The following is a 26,027-nucleotide window of genomic DNA, read 5'->3' as shown; positions in this document are numbered from 1 at the left end:
CCTTGGCTCAAAAAAAGGTTGAAAAACACTGATGTACTGCATGTCTTTCCTTTATGCATATGTTTTATGTCAAATAGATTTAGCTAAATTGTCTTTGTCCTGAATGAAAACAACTTTAGATGTCATTCTGTTGAAAATAGAAGCCATCAGCCAGCACAGCGGGAAGACAAAATTGAAATAAAAAACATTTTTAGAGGATGTTTCTAGGAGGAGAAAACAGACAATTTCATTTTAGTTATCTTCATTGTGGTTATTCATGTCAAATTGTTGGGGTTTTCAATCAGCCAGTATCTTAACTCACCTGATCGTCTTCGACCGCGCTACATTAACCACCTGCTGCTCGCCGCACTCACCGCCAGCATTGAAAACGACCAGCAGGGGGCAGTGCTGGATGCTTCAGTACAAGCGGAAATTTAGGTTTGAAATGTCAAAATGAACAAAAAAAGGGTAGATTCTTACCTCTCAGGTGCAGCACTGTGGAGTTCTCCCGCCGGGTCACTGCGTTCCTGGCCGTGCACGTGTAGTTCCCTTCGCTTTTCCCCTCCAGCCTTTGGATGACGTACAAGGAGCCGTTGACGTGGGTTGTGTTGTCGTTGAACAGCCAGCTGAATGTGGCCGGCGGGAAAGAGTAGGCTTTGCACTCCAGTGTCACCTTGCTGCCGGCCGGGGCCGTCGAAGGGCCCACGATGGACACGTTATGCGGTCCGACTGCACAAGAGGAAGAGTCATAAGAACAACTAACGTATCCACCAACTAAAGTCAGCTATGTGAATCACGACATTATATGTCAACAAGTTTTCTGAATGGAACAATCTCGATTTTGGCAGATTTAGGGTTAGAGTTGGGTGTAATGTTGAGTTAGGTTAAAGTCAGGATTGGAGTAGAGTCTGGGTTTTTGGGTTAGTCCCTTAGTTACGTACATTATCCACCGGCCCCTTTTGATAAATCCCCTGCAGGAAGTCAGCAGTACTCACAGTTGACACTGAGGTTGAAGGCCACGGTCATGGCGCTGATGGGGTTGCTGACCTGACACTGGTAGCTGCCGTGGTCGTAGCTGCGGACAGGCCGAAAAAGGACCGTCGCGTTGTTGTGGGAGAAGCTGCGCGTGGCCGTGGGATAGAGAAGTAGGCCGTCTTTCGTCCAAATTCGAGAGCTGACTGTGCCCGAGGCCTCACAGGTGACGTTGGCCGAGTCCTTGTCTTCTGTCAGGACGGTGGTGGGGCCTCGGATGGTTGCTCCAGAGACTGGCTCTGTTAGAAGTCAACAAGTGATGTGGTTATAAGGACCACAGCTGACTTTACTGAGAACTGGTGATCTAGTCAATCACACAACAACCAAACCACCTCAGGTGGGCATTTATGTTCTACCAAATGTACAAAAGTCACATCTATACTACCAACTGGCCTAATGGTTAGAAAGTCCGCCCTGAGATCGGTAGGTTGTAAGTTCAAGCCCCGGCCGAGTCATATCAAAGACTGTAAAAAATGAGACCCATTACCTCCCTTTACCTCATAATTGGTAAATATAGAAAATACAAGAGAATACTAACATTATTAGTAATATAGAAAATACAAGAGAATACTAACATTATTAGTAAATATAGAAAACACAAGAGAATACTAACATTATTAGTAAATATAGAAAATACAAGAGAATACTAACATTATTGGTAAATATAGAAAATATTAACATTATTGATGAATATAGAATATACAAGAAAATACAAACATTATTGGTAAATATAGAGAATACTAACATTATTGGTAAATATAGAAAATACAAGAGAATACCAACATTATTGGTAAATATAGAAAATACAAAAGAATACTAACATCATTGATAAATATAGAATATACAATAAAATACTAACATTATTGGTAAATATAGAAAATACAAAAGAATACTAACATTTTTGGTAAATATAGAAAATAAGAGAATACTAAGATTATTGGTAAATATAGAAAATACAAGAAAATACTAACATTATTGGTAAATATAGAAAATATAAGAAAATACTAACATTATTGGTAAATATAGAAAATACTAACATTATTGATAAATGTAGAATATACAAGAAAATACTAACATTATTGGTAAATATAGAAAATACAAAATAATACTAACATTATTGGTAAATATAGAAAATACAAAATAATACTAACATTATTGGTAAATATAGAAAATATAAGAGAATACTAACATTATTGGTACATATAGAAAATACAAGAAAATACTAACATTATTGGTAAATATAGAAAATACTAACATAATTGATAAATATAGAATATACAAGAAAATACTAACATTATTGGCAAATATAGAAAATAAGAGAATACTAACATTATTGGTAAATATAGAAAATACAAGAAAATACTAACATTATTGGTAAATATAGAAAATACTAACATTATTGGAGGACATTCTGATGTTAACTTGCTGTTGAGATTTGCACACGTGAACACGCTGCTTGTATCGGACTTTATATCGGACCTTTTATCAGTATCGGCTCAGGACACCCTGAATGGTAGGGAGTTCCCCACTCAAAGACCAAACCCACCGTAAACATTCAGTCTGATGGTCCCCTCCCTCTCTCGGCCGTCGTCGGATATGATGGAGACCGTGTACTCCCCGCTGTCGGCCATGGTCAGCTTGCTGAGCACCAGGCTCCCGGTGGATCGCTCCAGCTTGATCCTGTCTTCGTAACCCGGCCCGATGGTGTCGCCGTTAGTGGAGGTGACGACTTTCGTCTCTCCGAAGCTCCAGCTGACCAGGTAGAAGGGGAGCACGGTCGGTTCGAGGGCGGTGGCGAAGGTGACGGAGCCCGACACGGCGCCGCTCAAGGGGCCGCGGGGCAGAAGGTCCTGGGCCCAACACGCACCTGACAAGATAAAGCACAGGTAATAGGAAGCAGCTGATGGCAACACGGGTGATGGTTGTAGTGCACCTGCTGAGAGGAGGAGAGCAGTGCAGAGCAGCCTGGTGTCCATGGTGACTCTTTAAGTCAGAAACAAGGAGAGTCCAAGTTGTCTTTGCTCTTTTATTGTCCTACGCCCACCCCTCTGCTCCCTAAACCTGCGCACTCTCACACTGACAGACTTGACCACACCTTTGTTTGCTTTGACCAGCACACCTTTGGGAAAGGAGGCACCAAGGGTCCTCTGATTGGGAATGAAACTACATTTTCATCATGAATTTAAAAGATCGTTCTTCGTAAACGCATAGTTTTATCTTATTTCGGATCTGGAGGCTGCTTGAGTGCTCCTGGATATGGCGAGCTCTGGTTCTCTGAGGAAAAGGCTATATAAGCTGTTCATTGACTACTTTAAACTACAAGTTTCACTTCTGAAGTACTGCCTCTGGAGAGGATTTAATGAAAATAGTATTCACTTTAATTTGTTTACTTTACAGTCCCTCTGTCACGTTTGCACATGGTATATGGCGGCGGGACCCCAAAATGCAGAGACGGCAGGCAAAGTGCAAAAAAGATGTACTTATAGTTAAGAGTAGGCAGGCAAAACTTCAAGTACCGTCATTTCCGGACTACAAGGCACATCTTTTTTTTTTCCTCAAAACTCAACAGTGCGCCTTATAACCCGGTGCGCCTATTAGAAGGAATAATTGTGGTTGTGCTTACCGACCTTTTATTTGGTACATGGTGAAATGATAAGTGTGTCCAGTAGATGGCAGTCAAACAAGAGATACGTGTAGACTGCAATATGACTCAAGTAAACAACACCAACATTTTATATGCCACCCATCCATCCATTTCCTACCGCTTATTCCCTTCGGGGTCGCTGGGGGTGCTGGAGCCTATCTCAGCCACAATTTCCATTGAAAATATATATAAAATACAAGAGAATACTAACATTATTGGTATATATAGAAAATACAAGAGAATACTAACATTATTGGTAAATATAGAAAATACAAGAGAATACTAACATTATTGGTAAATATAGAAAATACAAGAGAATACTAACATTATTGGTAAATATAGAAAATACAAGAGAATACTAACATTATTGGTAAATATAGAAAATACAAGAGAATACTAACATTATTGGTAAATATAGAAAATACAAGAGAATACTAACATTATTGGTAAATGTAGAAAATACAAGAGAATACTAACATTATTGGTAAATATATAAAATACAAGAGAATACTAACATTATTGGTAAATATAGAAAATACAAGAGAATACTAACATTATTGGTAAATATAGAAAATACAAGAGAATACTAACATTATTGGTAAATGTAGAAAATACGAGAGAATACTAACATTATTGGTAAATATAGAAAATACGAGAGAATACTAACATTATTGGTAAATATAGAAAATACGAGAGAATACTAACATTATTGGTAAATATAGAAAATACGAGAGAATACTAACATTATTGGTAAATATAGAAAATACAAGAGAATACTAACATTATTGGTAAATATAGAAAATACAAGAGAATACTAACATTATTGGTAAATGTAGAGAATACAAGAGAATACTAACATTATTGGTAAATATAGAAAATACAAGAGAATACTAACATTATTGGTAAATGTAGAAAATACGAGAGAATACTAACATTATTGGTAAATATAGAAAATACAAGAGAATACTAACATTATTGGTAAATATATAAAATACGAGAGAATACTAACATTATTGGTAAATATAGAAAATACAAGAGAATACTAACATTATTGGTAAATGTAGAAAATACAAGAGAATACTAACATTATTGGTAAATATATAAAATACAAGAGAATACTAACATTATTGGTAAATATAGAAAATACAAGAGAATACTAACATTATTGGTAAATATAGAAAATACAAGAGAATACTAACATTATTGGTAAATGTAGAAAATACGAGAGAATACTAACATTATTGGTAAATATAGAAAATACGAGAGAATACTAACATTATTGGTAAATATAGAAAATACGAGAGAATACTAACATTATTGGTAAATATAGAAAATACGAGAGAATACTAACATTATTGGTAAATATAGAAAATACAAGAGAATACTAACATTATTGGTAAATATAGAAAATACAAGAGAATACTAACATTATTGGTAAATGTAGAGAATACAAGAGAATACTAACATTATTGGTAAATATAGAAAATACAAGAGAATACTAACATTATTGGTAAATGTAGAAAATACGAGAGAATACTAACATTATTGGTAAATATAGAAAATACAAGAGAATACTAACATTATTGGTAAATATATAAAATACGAGAGAATACTAACATTATTGGTAAATATATAAAATACGAGAGAATACTAACATTATTGGTAAATATAGAAAATACGAGAGAATACTAACATTATTGGTAAATATAGAAAATATGAGAGAATACTAACATTATTGGTAAATATAGAAAATACAAGAGAATACTAACATTATTGGAGGACATTCAGATGTTAACCTGCTGTTGAGATTTGCACAGGTGAACACGCTGCTTACATCGGACTTTATATCGGACCTTTTATCAATATCGGCTCTCGAAAATGTATCAAAATGTTTGAGTACGACTTTGGTAAGCTATGAAGCCACACCGCTTGATGGATTGTACTGTGCTTCAACATACGAGTATTATTATGGTGCGTGTATAAGGTAAGCTATTATCTGGCGTTTTGTTTCGCAATATCATGCAAAGTAAACTTTTCTTACCTTCTGGTACCTGCTGATCTGTATTTGAGATCTGCATAAGTCCTGAAAATTTGTGCGCGTCCGCCTTTGTAGTCGATAAGCTTCTTCTTTTTCTTTATCTTCTTGTTATGGGACATTCATCCTCCGCTGTTGCCATTTCTAATATAAAGTAGTGTAAAGTTCTTACTTATATCTGTCAGTAAACTCGCCATGAAAGCGCTAAAACATAACGGTATAGTGAGTTTACATTATCCACCCAAGGAACTTTTGTTATTAGAGAGTTCCGGTCGGACGGTTTTTCACGGGACACATTTCCGGCGGATGAGAAGATGCTGCTCCGTTATTGATTGAAGTAAAGTGTGAATGTTATTAAAACAGTTAGCTCCATCTTTTGACACTTCTTCCACTTCCGTCCTTGCACGCTACACCACTTTATGTATATGTATGTGTATGTGTATATATAAATATTTATATATATATATATATATATATATATATATATGTACATCTATGTATGTATGTATATATATATGTATGTATATATATATATATATGTATGTACATATATGTATGTATATATACATATATATGTATGTACATATATGTATGTATATATATATATATATGTATGTATGTACATATATGTATGTATATATATATATGTATGTACATATATGTATGTATGTATATATATATATATATATACATATATATGTATATATATATATATATACATATATATGTATATACATGTATATATGTATGTACATATATGTATTTATATATACATATATATATGTACATATATGTATGTATATATGTGTATATATACATACAAATATGTATATATATATATATATATATGTGTATGTACATATATGTATGTATATATATGTTTGTACATATATGTATAAATATATATGTGTATATATACATACATATATGTACATATATGTATGTATATATACATACATATATATATTATTACATTTCATAACCATATAATAGATATATAATGAATTATTATTATAATTGGTTATTGAGCGTATGTGAAAATTTGCTTTTGTGAAAACATCCTTAAAGTTTTTTAATCAATCAGAATTATCATGCAGTTAAAATGCGCCAAAAAATAGATAATTGTTGAGAAAGTCTTTTGCATTTTTCCCATCATCCCTTGTAGCAGATGTAAACGGGTCAAGTTTAGATTTTTTTATGCGGACTGGACGCTATTTTTTTATAGTAGCCGCACAGTTCAAAGAGCAGGATGTGTTATGTGTGACCATGTTTGTTGAATTTTTGTGATGGTAGATATATCATTTTTTTGTACTATGACTAGGGTAGGTTGTTTGGATTGGGTCATATAAGTGAATGCCGTACACACATTTAAATTGCTGGCTATTTGTATGTTATATCAATATGAAAATGCTCAGCCAAATTGCTTATTAGACTCGAGCCATCTCGCTGGCCAAAAATTAAAGACGCTGGTGGGCTGCGATTGGCCCGCGGGCTTTAAATTGGACACCCCTGTAAAGCTTGTAGTGTATTGTGGTGCACTTGCGTATCTCACACTACATTCTATGGTTGTCATCACTTTGTCCTCCTTGCCAAGTGCCAACACTGGTACACAAAAAGAGTAAATTCTTTAGATGTTTAGGACTTCAGCCATAAGGACCGTTTTATTTTCAAATCGTACCACCTTTGGAACATGAATCTTTATTTCAGGCAAGAAAATACTGGGACAAGTGTTGTCGAAGAAGACATGTCAGGCATTTGGGTCGGGCTTTTGCATCACTTTTTACGAGTTGTTGATTCAGGGAGTCGTGTTTGACAAGCAGCAGTCGGCCGTTTCGGTCCTTGAGCGTGGAGATGATCAAAGACCCGATGGAGACGCGAGGCGGCTTTACAGCGTCGTCCGTGTGCACTTTGCAAGCGCTGTAAAGACTCCAAAATGCAAACTTTACAGAGCCTTTCTTACGAATCTTGATCAATCTCAGTCAGCTGAAAAGATGACGCACTGACTGCAGGTCACGTGTGAACTGGAGGTGAAACTGCGGTCAGACATGACCTGATGGAATTTTACAACAGGTGGACTACAATGGCATACCTGCCAACTACTCCGGTTTTCCCGTAATTAGTACGGTTTTCATCAACCTATTCCGGGTTACGGTTGCAGTGATAAAAAATAGGGTTTTTCATTAATTAAAAAATGTTTTTTTTTTTTAAGTTTTATTCACGAAATCGCGTAACAACAATGACAATCGACACTGCTTCCCGCAACTTCCTATCGAGCCATTCCGAATGCCATGCGCGAGGCTATTTATAGCACCGCTGCCAAGCACGAGGCACCTGTTGCCCATTGTTTCCAAACGAGCGAACGATCATGGAATCAGCCGGGGAAAAATCGCAAACGAGTCTTAAACCGAAAAGAAAACTGCAGTCATTCCGTGAAGAATATTCAAAAGCCTATCCGGGAATAATTATCCGTTCCAAAAAGGGTGAAAACTACGCGAATTGCACCTTGTGCAGACAATATTTTTCGATCGCACACGGAGGAATTAGCGATGTAAAAGACCACGTTGGGACAAAAAAACACAAGTCTAATGCCGTTGCTAGCGATACAAGTGGAAAACTTTCAACGTTTTTTGTCGCCCAAACAGATTCTTTGGATGTGATAAATGCCGAAGTTTTATTTACGGAGGCAATAATTGAGCATGGACTTCCAATCGCACTGGCTGATCACATGGGACAGTTATTTCGGCTTATTAGTGATTCCCAGAGCCCAAAAAAAGTCTGCGGGCTATAGAGCGTTTTCTATTGGGGCTCCAGTACTATGGAATGCCCTCCCGGTAACAATTAGAGATGCTACCTCAGTAGAAGCATTTAAGTCCCATCTTAAAACTCATTTGTATACTCTAGCCTTTAAATAGCCCCCCTGTTAGACCAGTTGATCTGCCGTTTCTTTTCTTTTCTCCTCTGCTCCCCTTTTCCTTGAGGGGGCGGGGGCACAGGTCCGGTGGCCATGGATGAAGTGCTGGCTGTCCAGAGTCGGGACCCGGGGTGGACCGCTCGCCTGTGCATCGGCTGGGAACATCTCTACGCTGCTGACCCGTCTCCGCTCGGGATGGTGTCCTGCTGGCCCCACTATGGACTGGACTCTTACTATTATGTTGGATCCACTATGGACTGGACTCTCACAATATTATGTCAGACCCACTCGACATCCATTGCTTTCGGTCTCCCCTAGAGGGGGGGGGGGTTACCCACATATGCGGTCCTCTCCAAGGTTTCTCATAGTCATTCACATCGACGTCCCACTGGGGTGAGTTTTTCCTTGCCCGTATGTGGGCTTTGTACCGAGGATGTCGTTGTGGCTTGTGCAGCCCTTTGAGACACTTGTGATTTAGGGCTATATAAATAAAGATTGATTGATTGATTGATTGATTTCGGAAAATGTTCCCCGACTCGAAAATCGCCAAAAAATATGGATGTGGTCGAACCAAAACATCAAACATTATTCAGTGTCTTGGAACAGAATCCTCAAAAAGTATCGCCGATGTCATGAAGACGGAACCATTTAGCATGTCGACTGACGGCAGCACCGATTATGACGATGTAAAACTGTACCCCATTTGTGTTCGATATTTCGATGACGACATTGGAAAAGTATTGTCAGTACTTCTGTCTTTGAGGGAATGCAATACGGCTTCCACAGGCGAAAACATTTACAAAATACTCGCGGAAGAAATAGACTCAAACGAAATTCCTTGGCAGAATTTGGTTTGCTTTGCTGCCGATAATGCTGCAGTGATGATGGCATCTAAAAAGGGTGTTGCAGCTTTCATTACGGAAATGTCTCCTTCGGTTTACATCGCCGGTAAGTACAGTTCGTAGCATAAAAAAACTCACAAAACATACAATTTTAAGTAAATCTTTTATTACATAAACAATAAATCAAATCAAAAATAATTTCTGTGTACAGTATATCTTTTTATTTGTGATAACGATAATCAATCAATCTTTATTTATATAGCCCTAAATCACAAGTGTCTCAAAGGGCTGCACAAGCCACAACGACATCCTCGGTACAAAGCCCACATACGGGCAAGGAAAAACTCACCCCAGTGGGACGTCGATGTGAATGACTATGAGAAACCTTGGAGAGGACCGCATATGTGGGTAACCCCCCCCCCTCTAGGGGAGACCGAAAGCAATGGATGTCGAGTGGGTCTGACATAATATTGTGAGAGTCCAGTCCATAGTGGATCCAACATAATAGTAAGAGTCCAGTCCATAGTGGGGCCAGCAGGACACCATCCCGAGCGGAGACGGGTCAGCAGCGCAGAGATGTTCCCAGCCGATGCACAGGCGAGCGGTCCACCCCGGGTCCCGACCCCGGACAGCCAGCACCCCATCCATGGCCACCGGATCTGTGTGTCTTCCCCTCCACAAGGGATAGGGGGGAGCAGAGGAGAAAAGAAAAGAAACGGCAGATCAACTGGTCTAAAAAAAGGGGGGCTATTCAAAGGCTAGAGTATACAAATGAGTTTTAAGATGGGACTTAAATGCTTCTACTGAGGTAGCATCTCTAATTGTTACCGGGAGGGCATTCCATAGTACTGGAGCCCCAATAGAAAACGCTCTATAGCCCGCAGACTTTTTTTGGGCTCTGGGAATCACTAATAAGCCGGAGTTCTTTGAACGCAGATTTCTTGCCGGGACATATGGTACAATGCAATCGACAAGATAGGACGGAGCTAGACCGTGTAGTATTTTATACGTAAGTAGTAAAACCTTAAAGTCACATCTTAAGTGCACAGGAAGCCAGTGCAGGTGAGCCAGTATAGGTATATATATATATATATATATATACTGTAGGTATATAAAGGTATATACAGTATAGGCGTAATATGATCAAACTTTCTTGTTCTTGTCAAAAGTCTAGCAGCCGCATTTTGTACCAACTGTAATCTTTTAATGCTAGACATAGGGAGACCCGAAAATAATACGTTACAGTAATCGAGACGAGACGTAACGAACGCATGAATAATGATCTCAGCGTCGCTAGTGGATAAAATAGAACGGATTTTAGCGATATTACGGAGATGAAAGAAGGCCGTTTTAGTAACACTCTTAATGTGTGACTCAAAGGAGAGAGTTGGGTGGAAGATAATACCCAGATTCTTTACTGATTCGCCTTGTGTAATTGTTTGGTTGTCAAATATTAAGGTGGTATTTTTAAATAAATGTCGGTGTTTAGCAGGACCGATAATCAGCATTTCCGTTTTCTTGGCGTTGAGTTGCAAGAAGTTAGCGGACATCCATTGTTTAATTTCATTAAGACACGCCTCCAGCTGACTACAATCCGGCGTGTTGGTCAGCTTTAGGGGCATGTAGAGTTGGCTGTCATCAGCATAACAATGAAAGCTAACACCGTATTTGCGTATGATGTCGCCTAGCGGCAGCATGTAAATACTAAAGAGTGCAGGGCCAAGAACCGAACCCTGAGGAACTCCGCACGTTACCTTAACATAGTCCGAGGTCACATTATTATGGGAGACGCATTGCATCCTGTCAGTAAGATAAGAGTTAAACCACGACAAAGCTAAGTCTGACATACCAATACGTGTTTTGATACGCTCTAATAAAATATTATGATGGACGGTATGGAAAGCAGCGCTAAGATCAAGAAGCAGCAACATAGATGACGCATCAGAATCCATCGTTAGCAGTAGATCATTAGTCATTTTTGCGAGGGCTGTCTCCGTAGAGTGATTTGCCCTGAAACCGGATTGAAAAGGTTCACAGAGATTGTTAGACACTAAGTGTTCATTTGCTGTGCGACAATTTTTTCAAGGATTTTCGAAATAAAGGGAAGGTGGGACACCGGTCGGTAGTTTACCATGAGGTCAGGATAACATGTTCAAAACAAGTAACATATAACTATCATACTATTCTATTACTCTTTATTAATTTGAAAAGTCACTGTGACTGATAGAAAAGTGATGGTTTTAGCAACATTTTAACCTGTCTGAATGCTAATAATCATTTTGCGTCGGGGCCCTAAACCCCCCACCAGGACTTTGTCCTGGACCTACCGGGGCCTGCGGCCCCTGGACCCTGGCTACTAGGTTTTTCTGATTTCAAAAGTTGGCAGGCATGCAATGGCAACGATGCGTTCGTGTGGTTGGCGGGCGCAGCGCAAACACAAAGTTACACAATCTTCTGTTACATCCGCACACTGGCAGCCATTGGTGGAAATGAAGGTCAGAAGGCATTCATAAATCATGTTCTTTTCCAACACCTTTATAACTGATAGCAGCAGTTCAGTCGGGATATGCTCATTTCAAAATTAGATTTACAGCCCCGAAATCTTGTTATTGTTTTCATTTCGATGTCCCGCCCTCCACCGTTTGACCAATTAGAAAGTCCGTGAGCGTGTCACATCCAGATTGCCAGTTGCGCACCGCCATCTACGTCTGGCTACTGCCACTGGTTAAGTTACTAAACATGTCAGACCTTAGTCAATCTAAAAGGCGTCGTTACGATTCTCAACTAATTCATGACAAATCCAGGAACAAAACGAGGATTTGTATCGGGGATGCCAAAGGCGGACGCTAGAGATGCGCGGATAGGCAATTATTTCATCCGCAAACGCATCAGAAAGTCGTCAACCATCCGCAATCCACCCGATCTAACATTTGATCAGAACCGCATCCGCCCGCACCCGCCCGTTGTTATATATCTAATATAGACGATGCAAGGCATTAGTGAGGTTATAAAGCTTTTGCCTGTTAAAGAAAGGAGACTGATCCAATGCAGCACAGACATTCGCGTGCCACGCTGTCACGACCCAGACGCACACCAGTGCGCAATCATATGGGAGCCGCGCTGAGCGCACCTCCAAGCGCGTCTCGCTGCCGGCGACGGCCGGGTATATGGGCCCGACGCTCCAGCGCCATCCATTTTCAGGGCTAGTTGATTCGGCAGGTGGGTTGTTACACACTCCTTAGCGGGTTCCAACTTCCATGGCCACCGTCCTAGCTGCTGTCTATATCAACCAGGGTGAGCCCCACCCCTTTCGTGAGCGCACTGCGCGCGGAGTGACCCCTGTTACGCGCCCCCGGGCACGGGGGTGGCGGTCAGGTAAGCTGCTTACATGCTGCGGACGAGGCGGGGTGTCGGTGCGGTGGGCGCGGTGGTGACCCTGGACGTGCGTCGGGCCCTTCTCGCGGATCGCCTCAGCTATGGCTCCCGGTGGGGCCCTCTCGGGGGAAGGGGCCTCGGTCCCGGACCCCGGCGAGGCGTCGGGGGCCTTCTCCGCTCCGTAAAAGTGTCCATCTCTGTTTTTTTTTTTCTTCTGTTGTGGCATATGCTGCAGGTGCCTGCTCGTTTTTCGTATGTGGGTAACAACATTTAACTATGTATATATATTTACCAATTGGTTTAACTGCCACCCGCCTGAATCTATTTAAAATCTAATTTTTTTTAATTTCCACCGCCCGACCCGACCCGACCCGACCCGACCCGACCCGACCCGACCCGCGGATAAAATCTAATTTTTTTTAAATTTCATCCGCCCGATCCGCGGATAATCCGCGGACTCCGCGGTTGTGCCCGCAAACCGCGCATCTCTAGCGGACGCCATACTTGCCAACCCTCCCAATTTTTCCGGGAGACTCCCGAATTTCAGTGCCCCTCCCGAAAATCTCCCGGGGCAACCATTCTCCCGATTTTCTCCTGATTTTCACCCGGACAACAATATTAAGGGCGTGCCGTGATGGCACTGCCTTTAGCGTCCTCTACAACCTGTCGACGTGTCCGCTTTTTCACCATACAAACAGCGTGCCGACCCAGTCACATGTTGTATGCGGCTTCTGCATACACACGAAAGTGACTGCAAGACTTACTTTAAACAGCCATACAGGTCACACTGAGGGTGGCCGTATAAACAACTTAACACTGTTACAAATATGCGCCACACTGTGAACCCACACCAAACAAGAATGACAAACACATTTCGGGAGAACATCCGCACCGTAACACAACATAAACACAACAGAACAAATACCCAGAATCCCTTGCAGCACTAACTCTTCCGGGCTACAATATACACCCCCGCTACCACCAAACCCCGACCCCCCCAACCCCGCCCACCTCAACCCCACCCCGCCACACCTCAATTCGAAGGTCTCCAGGTTGGCAAGCATGGCGGACTCGCGCAATTTTTCAAGACTTATGCAGATCCTAAATACAGATCAGCAGGTACCAGAAGGTAAGAAAAGTTGCTTTTGGATAATATTGCGAAACAAAACGGCACATAATGCCTTAACTTATACACACACCATAATAATACGCCATCATAATAATACCATCAAGCGGTGTGGCTTCATAGCTTACCAAAGTCGAACTAAAACATTTTGATAGATTTTTGAGCACTGTGTATCAGAATCAGAATCAGAATCAGCTTTATTGTCATTACGCAAGGTAACGAGATTGAGGCCATTCCATACAGTGCGATGTGTGCATGCTAGAAAAACAATGTGCAAATATATAAAAATATAAAAAATTTAGAAGTGCAATGAATATGGTGTGAAATGAATATATACATGAAAAAAAACAAAAAAAAAACAGGGTGGTTGGTGGAATGGGTTATTGCACCGAAGAGAAGGCAGTTATGAGGGACAATGGGGCAGTCCGTTCAGGATGGTTATGGCCCTGGGGAAGAAGCTGTTCTTTAGCCTGTTTGTTTTGGTTTTAATGCACCTGTAGCGCTTCCCAGAGGGCAGCAGGTGGAACAGGTCAGAGCCAGGGTGGGTGCTGTCCTTGATGATGGCACTGGCTCTGTTGAGGCAGCGGGAGGTGTAGATGTCCGTCAGAGAGGGGAGAGGGCGGCCGATGATCTTCTGAGCCGTCTTGACCACTCTTTGCAGCCTCTCCCTGTCTGCTGCAGTGCAGCTGCCGTACCATACCGTAATACAGTAGGTCAGCAGGCTCTCGATGGACGAGCGGTAGAAGGTCAGCAGCAGGTCAGGCTTCAGGTTGTACTTCCCGAGGACTCTAAGGAAGTGTAGCCGCTGCTGAGCCTTCTTGATGATTGATGTGGTGTTGACTGTCCAGGAGAAGTCATTAGAGATGTGGACTCCAAGGTACCTGAAGGTGTGGACCCTCTCTACACGCTCGCCGTTGATGTAGAGGGGGGCAGGGTCGGTGCTGCTCCTCCTGAAGTCGACGATGATCTCTCTGGTCTTGCTGGTGTTGAGAGCGAGGTTGTTCTCCGAAGACCAGGCCGTCAGCTTCAGGACCTCCTCTCTGTAGGCAGCCTCGTCACCCCTGGAGATGAGCCCGACCACTGTGGTATCGTCGGCGAACTTGACAGTAAGGTCGTCACTGTGGGCCGGACTGCAGTCATGGGTGTAAAGGCAGTAGAGGAGGGGGCTCAGCACACAGCCCTGTGGGGAGCCAATGCTCAGCGTGCGGGAGGATGAGAGGTGCGGGCCAAGTCTCACATTCTGGGGTCGGTCCGTTAGGAAGTCCCTTATCCAGGCGTTTGTGAGAGGGGGGAGGCCAAGAGTGTCCAGTTTATTGCAGAGTCTGTCCGGGATTATTGTATTGAAGGCAGAGCTATAGTCCAATAATGTTCTATATTTTCAATGGAACATATACAATGTTGGTGTTGTTTATTTGAGTCACATTGCAGTCTACACGTATCTCGTACACACGTTATGTGTGACTGCCATCATATTGCAGTATGTTTGACTGCCATCTACTGGTCACACTTATCATTACACCATGTACCAAATAAAATAGCTTTGAGGTGAGTAAGCAAAACCAGAATGATTCCGTACAATAGGCGCACTGTCGAGTTTTGAGAAGAAAAAAAAGGATTCTGGTCCGGAAAATACTGTACATTGTTTTGTTTGAGAACAGATCATTTACAGAAAATTCTGATTCACAGCTCTATTCAGAGTTGATATATTGCTGCTTTACTCAACCACATAACCGTCAATATTAGAATGAAAAAAATATTGACATAAAGGTTTTTCGGATAGATTTGATGTAATTGTGTTAGTGAAAGGTAAACATCATGTAAAGCGACTTTGGGTACTTAGAAAAGCGCTATATAAATCCCAGTTATTATTATTATTATTATTATCATTGCTGTTATTCACGTCTTCTCAGTCATTTGTTATAAAGGCTCATTTTTATACTTTTCTACATTTCTGTAATAGATAGATAGATAGATAGGTCTTTATTATCATTGCACAAGTACAACAAAACTTTGTTTTCAGCACAAACCCGTTCAAGATTAGACAAACAAACAGTGTACAGGGTTACAGAACAGGAACGCTGATGGGTCGCCACAAGGCGCCCCGTAAAAGATGGGGAAAAAGGTAAAACGATCTACACACAATCTAGACTGGGCTGCTAAGGGGGCCCAGTCTGGAGTGGGAAAAAATCTCCATAGCAAAGCACATATTAGGGCTGCAGCTAACGATTATTTTTCTATCGATTAATCTATAGATTATTTTTTTCGATTAATCGGTTAATCTATAGATTATTTTTTCGATTAATCTATAGATTATTTTTCCTTTTACCGATTATTTTTTTAATTTAAAATGAAGAGGAAAAAATAAATGTAGGCCAGTTTTTTCAAAAGGCATGGCTTTTATTTACAAAAAAAAAAGTATGGCCACTCAGTCAACATTGACAACAACATGACAAAATATTCTGTAACAATGTAAACATTTAAAACTTTTAACATTTAACAAAATTAAAAGTATCTTATTTGCTTTTTAATGTGCAAATATAAAAGTAAACATCCAGTGCAAATCTTAATATTCTGCAATAGTATAAGCATTTCAAAATTAAAAGTATTGCTTATTTTGCTTTAAAATGTGCAAAAATAAAGATAAACATCCAATACAAAAAAGTGCAAAACGGAAATATTCTGTAACAAGTGTAAACATTTCAACAAAAGTAAAAGTATTGCTTATTTGCTAAAATGTGCAAAAATAAAGCTAAACATCCAATACAAAAAAGTGTACGTGTAAACATTTCAACAAAAGTAAAAGTATTGCTTATTTTTCTTAATAACACAACAATGATAGTATGATTAAAGTGAAAGTTAATTGTTGGTTTGTACATAGTATATGTAACTGTTAATGTTGTAAAAGGTATTTGCACAACTAATTAACGTTAGCGTTTGTGACACGTCTTGTGCCGTGGGGTTCTTTCAGGACCGACAGACTGAACGCCAGACGGCTTTGCCAGGTTTACAATCTTTTAATTTTACACAAAGTATTTTCTCTTCCAACTCTTTTCTCTTTCTTTCCTCGCTTTTCGGCTCCTCTTCCTCGCTCGTTGTCCCCTGTCTCTGTCTCTCCACGTCAGCTTCACTTTGGCTCCTTCCAGCCTCTCTTCCCTCTCTCTCTGCTGCTCCCATTTTCTTCAGCGAGAGGAGATTGAATGATCGTGCCCAGGTGCGCGGATACCTGGGCACGATTGCGGCGTCGCTCCCGGCGCGCCCCGCCTCGCCACTCGCTCGCCGCCGCCGGCTCTCCACAGCGTTAAAGAGGAGCGCGTCTTTGTAAACACTGAACAGGCACACCAAACGCGCCTCTCAGAGCGAAACGGTGCTTTAGTTTATGAATTTACAACGCAGATACAAATGACACATTCATGTTTTTGTGTAATGATGACAACGTATACTCACGCGGACGATTGACTAGTTGATGGTGATGGCAAGAACGCTGTCGGTTTTCTTTTCAATTGTTCGTTCATAGCCGTTGTGCTGCTATGATAGGCCATTTCCGCTCGACACAGTGTGCATACAACATTATTAGGCCGTTTATTGAAATACTCCCACACTTTTGACGACTTTTGGCGTGCTTTTTTCCCCTCGCTCGCATCGTCTGCTTTGCGCTCCGCCATGACAGTAGTGTGACGTAAATATACGACGCGCCGACGCACAAAAACGGCGTCGACGTATTTACGTAACCGATGACGTCGACTACGTCGACGCGTCGTTTCAGCCTTAGCACATATACATATTACAACGTACATCTCGAGATATCTAGCAACAGAGGGAAGGGAGTGCGGGGTCATGGTGGTAGGCCGCAGCTCTCGGCGCTGACCATCCTTCCGTCACCTGTATGGGATTTGCGTCCAGGGCGTTGGGTTGGCGTATATTTTTGTGGATGCATGTTTGTGTGTAAGCCTACAGTGTGTCTCTGTTCCGCGGCCTTGATTTTGTGCAGCCGATAAGTCCAAAGTCAACAACAACAGGTGTAATGCAAATGTTGTTTGTGTTATGCACATTTTAAAGTCTTTTTTTTTTTTGCCTAGATGCAATTGTCAACTTGTTTTTGTTTGGTTAATAATCCACTTGTTTCTGAATATCTGTGTGATATTAATAAAGTAGATAAGGTCTCACCTCACAACAGGTCAGAGTATTATCAGCGATGTTACCATCAGCAACTGATGCGATGTAAGGAGTACACACAGCTGATGACCGCCTGATAAATCACAGACAAAGTCCGTTTATTTCTATACGCATATGTAATAAAAATATAATCATCTGCCATCAATTTTGAACTCAATGGCATTTCTCTGCCTGGAGCGTAGGGAAAAGAATAGACAATAAAGCTTTACCATTAATGAGAAAAAAGTGTATACTGCTACATTTTGTTAATACTTAGCGGTGTACGGCTTCAGCGGTCGCAGAGGCAAAAACTCGGACATGGGAGGAGTTCGGGGAAGCCATGGAAAACGACTTCCGTACGGCTTCGAAGCAATTCTGGACCACCATCAGCCGCCTCAGGAGGGGAAAGCAGTGCACTATCAACACCGTGTATGGCGAGGATGGTGTTCTGCTGACCTCGACTGCGGATGTTGTGGATCGGTGGAGGGAATACTTCGAAGACCTCCTCAATCCCACCAACACGTCTTCCTATGAGGAAGCAGTGCCTGGGGAGTCTGTGGTGGGCTCTCCTATTTCTGGGGCTGAGGTTGCTGAGGTAGTTAAAAAGCTCCTCGGTGGCAAGGCCCCAGGGGTAGATGAGATCCGCCCGGAGTTCCTTAAGGCTCTGGATGCTGTGGGGATGTCTTGGTTGACAAGACTCTGCAGCATCGCGTGGACATCGGGGTGGTGGTTCCTCTCTTTAAGAAGGGGAACTCTTTAGGCTTTACTTTGCATTTTAATTAACGTGGGATTATTTTTTGTATTTAGAAATAATAGTAACAACTTTTTTTTTTTTTTCTCCAACATTTGTGGCACTGGCGTAGCACCCCCTGATGGACGGCGCCCTTAGCTTTTGCCTATACGGCCTATGCCACGGGCCGGCCCTGGATCTCAGTTAGATATTACAGCTTGTTGCTGAGATTTTATGACCTATATTGAGTAAAACATGCTTGAAACTAGAATATCAACTGTTGCAAAGCTGTGTCATCAACACTCACAAGTATTGCATTCACTTGTGTGTGTGAAAAGCCGTAGATATGATGTGATTGGGCCCGGCACGCAAAGGCAGTGCCTTTAAGGTTTATTGGCGCTCTGTACTTCTCCCTACGTCCGTGTACACAGCGTGGTTTTAAAAAGTCATAAATTTTACTTTTTGAAACCGATAACCGATACTTTCCGATATTACATTTTAAAGCATTTATCGGCCGATAATATCGGCAGTCCGATATTATCGGACATCTCTATTTCTTATCTAAAACCAGAGGTGGGTAGAGTAGCCAGAAATTGTACTCAAGTAAGAGTACTGTTACTTTAGAGATTTATTACTCAAGTAAAAGTAAGGAGTAGTCACCCAAATATTTACTTGAGTAAAAGTAAAAAGTATGTTGTGAAAAAACTACTCAAGTACTGAGTAACTGATGAGTAACATACACACACATATCATATATATATATATATATATATATATATATATATATATATATATATATATATATATATATATATATATATATATATATATGTCTTAATAAGGTTATCCAAAAAATAGTGCTCGATTCCGTAGTAGAGCGCAATATATGTATGTGTGGGAAAAAAAATCACAAGACTATTTCATCTCTACAGGCCTGTTTCATGAGGGGGGGGTTCCCTCAATCATCAGGAGAAATCTCCTGATGATTGGGGGAACCCCCCCTCATGAAACAGGCCTGTAGAGATGAAATAGTCTTGTGATTTTTTTTCCCACACATACATATATATATATATATATATATATACACACACACACACACATATATATATATATATATATATATATATATATATATATATATATATATACATACATTGATATATACAGTATATAATTTATATTTTATTTTTTTGCCGTTTTTGTTGACATGTTAATAGTGTTTTAATGAATATACATGCATGTTTAACACATATAGATTCCTTTCTTTCATGAAGACAAGAATATAAGTTGGTGTATTACCTGATTCTGATGACTTGCATTGATTGGAATCAGACAGTAGTGCTGATAACGTCCACGTTTTCAAATGGAGGAGAAAAAAAGTTCCTCCTTTCTGTCTAATACCACATGAAAGTGGTTGGTTTTTGGCATCTTATATGTCCAGCTTCCATATTCGTTTTTATACACTTTACAAGAAATACATTGGCGGCAAACTCCGTAGCTTGCTAGCTTGTTTGCGCAGGCTTTCGGAGACTCTTATTTTGAAAGCGCAGGCGCGATGGAGCGGCACTTTTATTGTGAAGACAGGAACTGTGCAGTCAGTCTTTAGGCTTTTGACGGGATGTACGGTTGAAATAAAAAATTGTCTTTTTTCCTTCACACTTTTGATTGATTGATTGGAACTTGTATTAGTAGATTGCACAGTACAGTAGATATTCCGTACAATTGACCACTAAATGGTAACACCCCAATAAGTTTTTCAACTTGTTTAAGTCAGGTCATGTGACCGCCTGGCTCTGTTTGATTGGTCCAACGTCACCAGTGACTGCATCTGATTGGTGGAACGGAGTGAACGTCACCAGTGACTGTATTTGTTGAAACGCAGGCACTTTGAAGGTCTGTCTGACAGACCAAAACAAACAAAGCGTGCATTAACAGATCGATAAAAATTAGTAGCGAGTAGCGAGCTGAATGTAGATAAAAGTAGCGGAGTAAAAGTAGCGTTTCTTCTCTATAAATATACTCAAGTAAAAGTAAAAGTATGTTGCATTAAAACTACTCTTAGAAGTACAATTTATCCCAAAAGTTACTCAAGTAGATGTAACGGAGTAAATGTAGCGCGTTACTACCCACCTCTGTCTAAAACTGACTTTTTCTTTTTAAAAGGCTTGTTCCTGTCACGACTTGGTCCTTGGGTTTAGTTTTTCCAGAAGGCAACGGAAAGTTGGCTCGGGCGAGACGGGAATGTGAGTACATATTTTATTTTTTACACTAACAAAGGACAAAAAAAAGAGTACAAACGAAAAGCGGAGAACAAACTATGAAACCAAAAGACTATAGCATTAATAAACAAAAACTTACTTGGCTTGGACTAAAGTAGCAGCATGAAAGATGGACATGAAAACAAGTGTCAGGAATGTGAAGAGCATAAATGTGGGTATGAATGCGGATGTCGCCACAAAGACAAACTGAAAACAATGAACTTAAATGCTACAGACATGATTAGTGAAAACAGGTGCGTGACTCAAAACGTGAAACAAGTGCGTGACGTGACAGGTGAAAACTAATGGTTGCTAGCAGGGCCGGCCCGTGGCATAGGCCGTATAGGCAAATGCTAAGGGCGCCGTCCATCAGGGGGCGCCACGCCAGTGCCACAAATGTTGGAGAAAAAAAAAAAGAAAAAAAAAGTTGGTACTATTATTTCTAAATACAAAAAATAATCCCACGTTAATTAAAATGCAAAGTAAAGCCTATTTAATAGAAATATTATTTGTTACAACATTACGCCCCCCCTCCTCCCCTCGCACGGTGCGCCCCCTCCCTTCCCGTATCATGACTCTTTTTGGACGTCACCACATCAAAAAATCAACACAAGATGTCAAAACGGCCAAAACTGTCAGGTGCCCAGGGAAGAAAAAAAGAGAAAAGAAGAGGACGAGAAACGAGAAAAAGACAGAGGTAGCAGGTAGGTAACGTTAGCCTACATGAAATTATTTGTCTGTTACAGAATGTGATAGTAACCTGGCTTTTTAGCATTAAGCTAATGTTACATGATTCGGCAATAGATAATCAATAAATAGCTAGTTCTGTTTTAACGTCGGGTTAATATTGTGGAGGGGGCTAAATTGTTATGGAAAATAATAATGTAACGTTAGGTAATTACAGTACTCCCACCTTACATTCCTCAGGGACATTTGTGTTAGATCTTTTAAGCAGGTGTTTTTTGTTTACATTGTTATTGCCATCTGGTTAGCTAATGTTTGCCCTGCAGGTAATAGTCACTTTTCCACCCCTTTATATATTAGGTATAGTTGTAAGTAAAAAAAAAAAAAAGGTCAAAGACAAAGCTATTCGGGTTCTTGTGAGTATATACACTTCACTGCCGATGTGGAAGGGCGCCACCTAAAATCTTGCCTAGGGCGCCAGATTGGTTAGGGCCGGGCCTGGTTGCTAGGGTGACAAAACAAACAAAAGTGCACAAAAAGTCCAAAAACAAAACAGAACATGACTAAAACAAAACATGATCACACAGACATGACAGTTCCATGTCAAAATTGTGCTGTTTTGCTGGCCAAATCATCAATTAAATTTGTTTTAAAAGCGATGCTGTTTCATATCATATAACTAATTCAACTTGTATCAGGAGGTACAACTGTGCATTGTACAGTAAAATAAAGATTGAACAGTATTTTTTCCATGATGTAGATTACACAAAACCTAAATGACAATGTGAATGAGTGCCACAGGTCAATAGTTTTAATAGCTCACCTGTGATTGCCTAACGCACTGTTAAGATAACAACACATTCAACATGAAAGGTACAATTGTCTTTGTTTTTACTAGAATTCTGCTGCCTGATAAACATTTTGTGACAGTAGCGGTAAAATGCGTTTTAACTTTAACTACAGTATTCTGTGACTGGGACTAAACCAACACATTAATCTTCCAACATACACACTAACACGTACCATGCACTGAAGTTCCAACCATGCGCCAATAATCATTTTATTGCCGTCTGGGCATCTGCCTTATAATGTTAGATAAGATCAGGCTTTAATTGCCTGAAAGGAAAAACAAACTCCAGTTAAAAAGAATCGAGTGAGGAATGAAGAAATGGTATCACTGCTTGAATATAATGCCTATCACAGAATGGACTACCTGTAGGCACATTAGCAATGAAAAGTGCATTATTATTTCTAAGGACATCATTTGCATGTTTCTTATCATTTCCACAAAGTCTACATATCTACAAAAAATATATTTTCCCATTTGAATAAATCATAGCATTCATGATCCAACAGCTCCAAGTTTGGCATTTGCCAGGATAATTATATCAATTTCACCAAAGGTCAGGCTTGAAAGGTTTAATATAAAGTATAGACGAATACAATATGCACAGAGTGTTGGAAGTAACACACAGATACCAATAAGAAATTAAAGCTGCAAGCAGCGTTGTTCGGGCCCGCGTATTTGGCAGGTGCTAGTCCTAAGTGTCCCAATACTTTTGTCTACTTTTAGTCTGAAGTGTCCCAAGACTTTTGTCTAGTGTACCTACCTTGTCTGCATTGTGTGGGCACGTTGGTGCTTCCTGGTTTTGAGCAGCCATCTTAAAAAACCAGCACCGCAGCAGCATGAGTGCAGCGGGTCTTTGAAGGGTCATAAAATCAAAACCGGAGCACTTAATTAAAAAGCGCTTCTGTTGTTGTAATCACAAGAGTTCAATCTCTCTCCTGTGTTAGTTTGAAGGCGAAACGACAAACGCGCTCAGAGGAGTTCGTTTTTGAAGGAAGGTGACCGGTTTTTACAAAAAATGTGTTTTGAAGGGGGAATAGCAAACTTCCTGTTGATTTTTGCTGGGGGTAGTCAATTTATGAAATGTAGGTCTAAGTGAGACCTTCCCAGTGGGAGTTACAGGCAGTTTTGTAATTGTTTTCTTCCGAGGAGCAGTTTTTTATCAGTTTTATTCAAAAATTGCTGTAGAGCGCAATTTTTTAATTTGGGGTTAGGTTTTTTTATTAGATCACAGTTTTTGCCAGTCCTGATGTGTGTGTTCAGTTCGGTGAGTTTTGAAGCATGTTAAGGGGGTCAAATTAGAGCTCAAAGAGGCAAAAGTGACTGTTTTTAGTACTTTTTTGTCTTGAAGGGGGAATTGCCAACTTCCTGTTGATTTTAGCCCGAGAATATACTATTATGAAAGTTAGGTCTGAGTCAGACCTACATAGAAGATTTTGTTTCATGTCTCTCCGACCTTTCTAGTGGGAGTTACAGGCAGTCTAGTTTGTTTTTTTCCTAGGGGGCGCTAGAGCGCAATTTTGATTTTTGCAGTTTGTTCTTTTTATTAAAACACAATTTTCGCAGGTCCTGATGGGTGGGTCAAATATGGTGAGTTTTGAAGCATGTTAAGTGGGTCAAATTAGTGCTCAAAGAGGCGGCGGAAGAATAATAAAGAATTAAAGCTGCAAGCAGCGTTGGACGGGCCCGCGTATTTGGCAGGTGCTAGTCCTAAGTGTCCCAATACTTTTGTCTACTTGTAGTCTGAAGTGTCCCAAGACTTTTGTCTAGTGTACCTACCTTGTCTGCATTGTGTGGGCACGTTGGTGCTTCCTGCTTTTGAGCAGCCATCTTAAAAAACCAGCACCGCAGCAGCATGAGTGCAGCGGGTCTTTGAAGGGTCATAAAAGCAAAACCGGAGCACTTAATTAAAAAGCGCTTCTGTTGTTGTAATCACAAGGATCCAATCACTCTCCTGTGTTAGTTTGAAGGCGAAACGACAAACGCGCTCAGAGGAGTTCGTTTTTGAAGGAAGGTGACCGGTTTTTACCAAAAAATTGTTTTGAAGGGGGAATAGCAAACTTCCTGTGGATTTTTCCTGGGGGTTGTCAATTAATGAAATGTAGGTCCAAGTGAGACCTACATAGAGGTGTTTCATGTCTCTCCGACCTTCCCAGTGGGAGTTACAGGCAGTTTTGTAAATTTTTTCTTCCGAGGAGCAGTTTTTTATCAGTTTTATTCAAAAATTGCGCTCTACAGCAATTTTTGAATAAAACTGATGAAAAACTGCTCCTCGGAAGAAAAAATTTACAAAACTGCCTGTAACTCCCACTGGGAAGGTCGGAGAGACATGAAACACCTCTATGTAGGTGGGGTTAGGTTTTTTCATTAAATCACAGTTTTTGCCAGTCCTGATGTGTGTGTTCAGTTTGGTGAGTTTTGAAGCATGTTAAGGGGGTCAAATTGCAGCTCAAAGAGGCAAAAGTGACTGTTTTTAGTACTTTTTTGTCTTGAAGGGGGAATTGCCAACTTCCTGTTGATTTTAGCCCGAGAATGTACCATTATGAAAGTTAGGTCTGAGTCAGGCCTACATAGAGAATTTTGTTTCATGTCTTTTTGACCTTTCTAGTGGGAGTTACAGGCAGTCTAGTTTTTATTTGTCCTAGGGGGCGCTAGAGCGCAATTTTGATTTCTGCAGTTTTTTTTTTTTATTAAAAGACAATTTTCGCAGGTCCTGATGTGTGGGTCAAATATGGTGAGTTTTGAAGCATGTTAAGTGGGTCAAATTAGTGCTCGAAGAGGCGGCGGAAGAATAATAATAATAAAGAATAATAAAACCTTAGAATAACAATAGGTCCTTATGTCCCATTGCATAAGGACTCCCTGTGGGAGTCCTTTTGCAATGGGCCATTGCGGGCCCTAACTAGGGGGCGCTAGAGCGCAATTTTGATTTTTGCAGTTTTTTTTTTTTATTAAAAGACAATTTTCGCAGGTCCTGATGTGTGGGTCAAATATGGTGAGTTTTGAAGCATGTTAAGTGGGTCAAATTAGTGCTCGAAGAGGCGGCGGAAGAATAATAATAATAAAGAATAATAAAACCTTAGAATAACAATAGGTCCTTATGTCCCATTGCATAAGGACTCCCTGTGGGAGTCCTTTTGCAATGGGCCATTGCGGGCCCTAATAAAGAATAATAAAACCTTAGAATAACAATAGGTCCTTATGTCCCATTGCATAAGGACTCCCTGTGGGAGTCCTTTTGCAATGGGCCATTGCGGGCCCTAACTAGGGGGCGCTAGAGCGCAATTTTGATTTTTGCAGTTTTTTTTTTTAATTAAAAGACAATTTTCGCAGGTCCTGATGTGTGGGTCAAATATGGTGAGTTTTGAAGCATGTTAAGTGGGTCAAATTAGTGCTCGAAGAGGCGGCGGAA

The 26,027-nt window shown here is 40.5% G+C and overlaps 1 protein-coding gene across 1 annotated transcript in view; it reads right to left on the bottom strand.

Annotated features, from left to right (window-relative positions):
• Positions 1-320: 320 nt before the first annotated feature.
• The window catches only part of LOC133594037 (hemicentin-1-like), a 69,443-nt gene continuing 43,736 nt past the window's right edge, over positions 321-26,027 (bottom strand). The window contains exons 11-15 of the mRNA XM_072913112.1: positions 3,056-3,130; positions 2,558-2,878; positions 975-1,250; positions 460-708; positions 321-394 (exon numbers count right to left, since the gene is read on the bottom strand). Of these exons, the coding sequence (XP_072769213.1) occupies positions 321-394; positions 460-708; positions 975-1,250; positions 2,558-2,878; positions 3,056-3,130 (995 nt within the window). The remainder of the gene's footprint in view (positions 395-459; positions 709-974; positions 1,251-2,557; positions 2,879-3,055; positions 3,131-26,027) is intronic.

The sequence above is a fragment of the Nerophis lumbriciformis genome, linkage group LG04 (assembly GCF_033978685.3).
Source record: "Nerophis lumbriciformis linkage group LG04, RoL_Nlum_v2.1, whole genome shotgun sequence".
NCBI classification, from domain to species: domain Eukaryota; kingdom Metazoa; phylum Chordata; class Actinopteri; order Syngnathiformes; family Syngnathidae; genus Nerophis; species Nerophis lumbriciformis.
The sequence above is the reverse complement of the archived record's forward strand: the minus strand, read 5'-3'. Positions and strand labels throughout refer to the sequence as shown.